Source organism: Triticum aestivum, chromosome 2B, assembly GCF_018294505.1.
Source record: "Triticum aestivum cultivar Chinese Spring chromosome 2B, IWGSC CS RefSeq v2.1, whole genome shotgun sequence".
NCBI classification, from domain to species: Eukaryota; Viridiplantae; Streptophyta; class Magnoliopsida; order Poales; family Poaceae; genus Triticum; species Triticum aestivum.
The window spans coordinates 531,291,436-531,299,030 of NC_057798.1; the positions used below are offsets into that span (position 1 = coordinate 531,291,436).

At 43.0% G+C, this 7,595-nt stretch overlaps 1 protein-coding gene across 1 annotated transcript; it reads left to right on the top strand.

Annotated features, from left to right (window-relative positions):
• The first annotated feature begins 2,838 nt into the window (after positions 1 to 2,838).
• On the top strand, positions 2,839 to 6,084 carry LOC123045864 (uncharacterized). The gene is made up of 4 exons (XM_044469087.1): positions 2,839 to 3,185; positions 3,909 to 4,177; positions 4,480 to 4,722; positions 5,406 to 6,084. Exons 2-4 carry the CDS (start codon positions 3,950 to 3,952, stop codon positions 5,619 to 5,621), a joined length of 687 nt encoding a protein of 228 aa, XP_044325022.1. The 5' UTR covers positions 2,839 to 3,185; positions 3,909 to 3,949; the 3' UTR covers positions 5,622 to 6,084.
• The last annotated feature ends 1,511 nt before the right edge of the window (positions 6,085 to 7,595 follow it).

Below are 7,595 nucleotides of genomic sequence, written 5' to 3' on the forward strand. Positions count from 1 at the left end.
ATTATAAAAAATGTTCAATATGGTTAGCTGTATTATAAAAATGTTCATGTTATATAATATTATGGTTCAATATGTATTTTAAGCATGTTCATCATGTATTTAAAAATGTTCATCATGTATTATAATTTTGCGGATGAATTTGAAAAAGTTCATAAATTTGAAAAAAAATAGAATTTCAAACAAGATCACAAATTTGAAAAAGACTTCAAAATTTGGGAAATAGTTCACGATTTCTGAACGATTTTTGAAAAAAATGTGATCAGGTTTTTGCAAATTGGGAACATTTTCAAAATTCTAAACATTGTTGGAAAATCAGTGACACAAAAGGATCAAACTGTGAACCTCATGCGTTTGTAGTAACCAACATAACCAACTTGGACAGCTCGCCTTCCGTGCTTATTTACTTTTTTTTTCTTCTTCTTTTTGTGGTGCGTTAAATTGTAGCGCTAAAAAGAGGACTCTGGTTTATTCCTTTTTTGGTTTTCTATATCATTTTTAGTCATTCCTTTTTTTGCCTTTCTTTTTCATTTTTATTAAATTGATATATTTTTTCTAAAAAAATTGGTGAACTTTTTTTCAATTCGATGAAGTTTTTCAAAATGAATAAATTTTTGTGAACACTATTTTCAAATTCGATGAACTTTTTTCAAAACCCATGAAATTTTTTTAGTTCATTATTATTTTTGTTTTTTGTGATTTTTTGTTCCATTTTTTTGTATCTTTTTAAAAAGTCAACGGTTGATCGGTGAAACTAGTTAACCGCTACCGGTCAAGTGCGATCGAGCAACAAGGGGAAAACCGGTCAAATGCGATCAAGCGATCGTCTTCTACCTGGGCCGGCCCATGAGGGTGTGCATGTGGGCACAAGCACCGCCGATTAGGAGCTTGCCTAACATCTGGCTTCAAATAGGAGTTTTCTCTATTTTGATAGATTCGTTTATTCAAAACATTTTATCTCTTAAACAATGTGCCCAAATCGTGAACCATTTTCACTGTTGCATTTCTCGTGTAGATATCTTCAAAACGAAATCCCATATTAATATGTTCTGGCTAACTTTTTCATGAAAAAAAAGACGAGTCTGAAGAACGACCCCCTCCCCCACCGGCTTTTTTCCTTTCCGAGGGGCACAATTCTGCCTCTCGTGGAAGATTTTTTTTCCTTTTCATGAAGCAAAGGTGTGCCTTTTGCGGTAGCAAATCCGTGCCTTCATGAGAAACAAATTTGTGCCTCTCACGGAAGAAAAAATACGCGTTGTTTCCTTTTCCGAGAGGCACAATTGTGCCTCCGCGAGAAGAAAACCTATGCCTCCCGCAAAAGAAAAAAACATATTTTTCCCTCTCTTTTTGAGAGGATCTCTCATAGAAGCAAATTTGTGCCTCCCCGAGAAGCAAATATGTGCCTCTCATGAAAGAAGAAACCACATTTTTTTTTTCCAAAACCTAAGGAAGATCAGGCAAAAACTGAAAAGCCCCCCCCCCCCCCCCCCCCCCCCCAAAAAAAACCCCAGGTAAAACACGAAAGCGCGTACAAAAGTAAGTAGGAAAACCAAATCTCGAGGGAGCGCCCAACACGTGACACATGGCGACTGGCGCGCTCTAAGGCCACCAAAAAAGACCACCAAGGAGCTTGCGCAAGGGGTGCCATTCATTTAGTTTCTCCCATCTGTTGTGTTTAGGGGAGATAAGGTCCCATTGTGCTATTATACATGAAATATTAGAACGTAAAGCTTGTTTTCAATTTTGTAGTTTCATTCATAAACGTAGAAACAACAATTTCAAGGCCGATAATCTCGCCAAATTTGTCTGTAATCTTGTTATAGGCAAACATGTGTGGTTGGGCAATCTTCGTGACCCAACGGTTGTAATTGTGGACATCACTTTGAATAAACAAAGGTTGGTGAGGTTTCTCAAAAAAATAAATCTTCCGAGTTTAAAACAAACTTTTAAAAACTCTGTCGTTTTTTAAAGTTCTTTTTTGAGCCGTTCTTTTTTTAAGTTTAAAACAAACTTTCAAGAAGCACCATGGTATACTACTCTCTCCGTTCCTAAATATAAGTCTTTTTAGAGGTTTCAAATGGACTACCACATACGGATGTATGTAGACATATTTTAGAGTGTAGATTCACTCATTTTACTCCGTATGTAGTCACTGGTTAAGATCTCTAAAAAGACCTATATTTAGGAACGAAGGAAGTATAATTTAAAATATGATGAGTAGAGTCACGAAACAATAACTCAAGCCTTGATTATGTCCGTTTGGTTGATCAGAGTTGTTCACAAAAAAATATTGGTAAACAAAAAGGAAAAGGTAATAATATTTCTGATACGAACATGAGAGGAAGTAAAATCTATTCAACTGTAACACGTATTGTGTATCTATTTATTTATTATTTTCTGGCCAGTTAAATTGTTGTGACTGCACCATTGCAGCCTTTTCCCACTCTCTCATCGTGATGCCTAGCTAGCTTGCTAGCACTGCTCTACTCTGCATGTTACGGGAGTTCGCCGGAAATTTCTGGATAGCCACGGCAGATTCACGTGCGCACAGGGATAGGCAGCGGGGATGGAGCCCACAGCGAATCCTTGCAACATGGGCCGTCAGATAGATATATCCAACGATGTCTATGTGGCCACGTAGTCCTCCATCACAAGATGTTAAATATGAGCCGTTCGATTGAAAAGATCCAACGGTTCTTATGAAGTGCTACTCGGACACTATATAGGAGTATAGATTTTTTTTGGTCTGTTGGCGTGAAGTAGGCCCAGAACTAACCAACCAGCCCAAACGGGCTACATTGTACTAGTACACTGTACAGTACGGTTGTACGAAAAGGGTCCCCCTCTGTAGCGGAAAAAAACCGACGACGCAATCCAATCCTTCTTCTCCCCAGTCCGCCTCCCTCCGCAGTCCCCGCTCTCCGCCCACCGGAGAGCTCGTCGCGGCGCGGCGCGGCGGAGCCGAGCTCTACTCCTCTTCCCGTGCCTTTTTTTCCTCTCCCTCCCGAGTCCTCCCGACCTACCGACGCGGCTCTGAATCTCTTCTGTAGCATATCCCACAGGCTACAGCTGACGCCTCGATCCCGCCTCCGCCCCCACACGATCCGCCGTCACCGTTCTTCCTCGCCGGGACGTCGTGTTCCTGCTGTATCCACCCCGTCCGCAGTCTTTGGCCATTGGGTTTTGAGGTATGAGGTTTTACCCTCCACTCCAGCGATTAGATTAATCCTACTGACCTTCACAATTTCCGGGTGTCCTGGTGCGCACCCGGCACACCATCTAGATCTGCCGCCTGGCTGTCAACCTATGGGCTGTACGTTGTAGGGCTTTGCTTTGCCCGTGGCATGATTTTCTGCTTATTGGGTAGCACGTACATTTTAATTTTACCAGGATTCATGTTAAAGAGTATCGGGAATACAAGGGTAGAATGCTGCACTTCAGCCTGCATTGGTGTTAAAGTGTGATCTCATAACGGCTGGCTGTTGTATTTGCAGGCTTAGAATTCCTATAAAATTTATTTCAGGTGGGGCTCATAGGCTTCACCTGATCTCCATCATAATCCTCTCTGAACATCGGGAATTTTGCTCTACCTGGAAATTCCTTTTTCTTCTGCCCAAAATCCTTTCGCGCAGACTCAGTTCATTGTTTGGGAAATTGTTGACAACATACATGCTTAGTTTAGTTCGTACCTCTTAGCATTAGGGGATTGCGCTGGCCTATTCGTTCTATAGCAAGATTGTGACTTCTGGTGAATCATCTTGAGCACTGACTACATGTTATGCAAAACGGAGAAATTTATTCTTTTGAATTAGATTAGTTCAATTGATACTGTTCTAGTGTTGTAGGGTTGTGGATATTTGACATTCTTCTTCCTAATTCAGTATGTAACCATTCCTATTTTTAACCTCCAGATTTGGCTCTGGTTAATTCTAGAATTCAAGAAGTTGGAAACATGAGCTACTGCCAAGCTACAACGTACAAGCCTCTTGGTGGGCTCACTTTGGACAGACCATTAGGCCTTGGGAGAACTTGCAGAATACTTCCTCAACATCATTCTGTATGGCAACATTTTTCTAGATCTTGCAAGCTGCAAGAGAAAGTATATCCAAGGCTTGTTGTTGCTGCTTGCCATAAGAGGCTTGGTCCTGTATATGCCTCAAGTGGGAAGGGAAACCTTGATGTAAGTAGCATTCACAGCTTTCTTACTTTGTGATTGGTTTTCTATTGGAAACTTGCAACCTCCTTGCAGCTTAGCAAATTTGTCAAGTTTGACTTTGTTTGGGACAATGGAATTTTCTTATTGATGTTGTAGGAATGCTTTAGTTTCAGGAATTCCTCTTTGGGAAATAGTGATACGGTGTAAAATGGGGTGTGCTAGGCAGTTGATATGCTACACACCAAGCATATTTAACACATCAAGGTTGTTAGGAACAATTGCTCATGTGGAATCATCTGCTACATTTACTGTTGCTTTCTTTTCAGCCATTCTCTATGGAATCTTTGAACAAAGCAATGGATGGAGCAAAAAAGCAACAGTCTATACAAGGCTTCCTGATGGAGCAAATGGCTAAGATTACAGGACAGGGGTCTGGTGGAAATGGAGGGAATAATAACCGTTATGGAGGCAGCGGTGGTGGTCCTGATGGCCCAGATGACGAATCTTTCACGGATTCATTGTATGAAGTGGTCCAAGTTGTGTTAGCAACTGTTGCTTTTGTACTCACGGTAATTTCATTGCTCCTTTCTTGCTTATCATTGTCCTTCATTCTGAAATGCTATATTTGTAACGATAGTTCTGTGCAGATTTTTCAATCTCTTATAATGCCTGAACATACTAGTTAAGCTAGCATTTTGTTTAGCTTCAGTGCAAACTTTCTGTTGTTTATTCACAACCATAAGTTAATGGTACAAATACATTATGGCTATTATATGTTTATTGTTTTGAACACCCCTTTCTCCTTGTGGACTTAGCCAGCTCAGAAGGGATAATGTGGATACTTGAAGTACAGAATAGTGATATTTCCATTCTCCATTAGTGAGAAAACATCTGTGTAGTTCCCGCTTTTGCCAAAGAAGATTTTATTATTTCTTTGTGGCAGCTGTTTTGTATTTCTCGTAAATATTAATCTATGTGGAGTTGTGGACTAACTTACAAGTAAGAAGATAAATTTTACCTTCGTACCAGAGAAGTTTACCAGTAGGAATGTTAGTTGATTGGTGTACCATCAGTAACACGTGCTCTGTTTTCTGGTGACCATCTTCATCGCTAGTGCTGTTCTAAATATATATGGGAAACTAAACTTGCATCTGCCAAAGACAAGACTTCCGCCCAAATCCTTTTTATTCTTGTTGGTTGTGAAAAGGACCCCCACATTATCTTTCTAAACAGCGTTTGCTTTGTTATGCAGTATATCCACATCATCAGAGGAGAGGAGTTGTACCGCCTTGCAAGGGACTACACCAGATATGTCGTCACTGGCAAGAGAACGTCCCGGCTGAAGCGTGCCATGCTTAACTGGCGTGATTTCTCAGATAGCATCACAAAGAATTTCAGCACACAAGACGATGTGTATCGAAGCCCGGTCGCTTCTGAAGCCCCAGAAGCTGGTTCATCATCTCGGTGACCTTTTCCGAGGCAACCTGCGTCCACATGCCCAGGAATCTTAAACCATAGCATTCCACGGTTGCCTTCGAATTTTCACCTCAGAAACTTCTGTTTCTGATCATCTAGTTTATGCCAGTGCTAAGTAAATGGACGCAACTAGACGATCAGCTGTTGTTTCTGCCGGATGGCGATTATTGCCTAGCAGTACTGAGATTCATTCATATGATGTCATGATGTCTCTGTCTGTATTGACTACAGAACAGGAGGGGCACGAGTTAATTCTTGTCAGCTTTGAAGGTCATGTAACGTAACATCATTGCTATGGTCGCCTGCTCGTCAATAGGGTGCAGCAGCAGCTGGCAGCTTGAATGCCGAATCTGATGGATCAGAACCGCAAAAGGTCCAAGTACTGTCAGTTAGTCAATGCGGCAAAGAAGTGTACTGCCTTCTATAAAGAATGTTGTGGTGTTGTCAGTGTGATTTGCTCTCGCATGGGCCATGGTAGTTCAGTTTGCCTAGCCTATTTGAGTTTAACTGCAGAGACTTGCAAGATAACCTTTCCCTTTGTTGCTGTCTTTATGTACTGTACTACTGTATATCAGAATGCAGTTTGGCTCTGCAGGCGCCATGAACAAGTCAAATGAATCATGGAGCACTCCATAAACTGAATAAGATTATTATACATTCTTGATGGGCCATTTAGGCGGGTCTGAAGGGTGCTATTGTTTTTGGAAAGGAGGATAACCCTGGGAGGCCTCAGCATCGATCGACACACAGCCATTTGTCTGAACGGTGGTCTGGTTAGGAGAAAACTTGACTAACCCGGTTGTGCACGTCATTCAAATACTAATAGATTGGAGGCAGTAACGACGAAGTGCACTTTGGCTTGTGTCACTCAAACTGCCCACGAATGTGGCAGACAAAGGCTCTTAACACCGTGATTTCCGGAGGAATGATGCGGCCGAAAGCCAGTTGGACGACCAGGCGAATTAGCTGATAGAGCTAAGCACATGGCTGGGAGCCCCAAACGAGTTGAAGTCAAACAAATCGCCCCATTTGCGTCGTACTCTTTGCGACTCATGATTGGGCTTGGCCATTGGCACGAGCAGTGCTAAACCGGTATGCTTAACGACACGATTGGCGACTCAGCCGCCGAAATCACGAATTGAGAAATGCTTTTGTTCAGTTTACCTGTCTGGCCGCTAATTGGTCCTTGAGCAGTGTCTTGTAGTATTTCCTTCATTTCAGGCAGCTGATCTGGAACTAGTTTATCAGGGTTCCGGAAGCACTCGCTCACTCCAGAGGACCGTTTCAGATAAGACCGCGCGCGCCGATTCAGCGAGTAAACGATTGGTTCAGATTGTGTCATGCCTGGTCGAACACATTTAGCTGATTGATTCATGCACGCGTAATAATAAACAAGTTAGTACATTCGCTCAGATTGTGTCCAGAAGTAACGTAGGCGCAGAGGCTTCGTTATGATGCACGTAATAACCCAGTCAATGAAAGACACGCCTAAATGAAGGATGAAAAGAGCCTCAAAACAAGGAGGGGATCAGAAAGAGCGGACGGAGCAGATGAAAACCCATTCTTTCGCCGTCGCTCACGTAAAAGAAGCCCCCATCGGCGGTGGAAGCGCGTGGACCCCGTCCCTCCGCCCGCCTGGTCCCGCGCGCGAAACCGTCGCCTCGTGTGGACTTGTGCATGGGGAGAAACGAAACGATTCCCGTCGCCGTCGCCGTCGCCGTGGAGGCGCCGGACGGTGACAGCCACGACAGCGGCCGCCGACCACGACCCTCAGAATTCCCGCGCCATGGCTCGCCCGCCAAGCAGCTGAGCGGTACGTTACTGGTGAAAGCACTATTATCTGTAGCAGTAGATGATGACGGGGAAGCTAGCTAGCTACTATACTAGCTAGCTGTAAGTTGGCATGAGATCGAAAGCGGAGCATTGTGGATGTCGCGGTTGCGGGCGCTGTTCGATCATGTGCGGT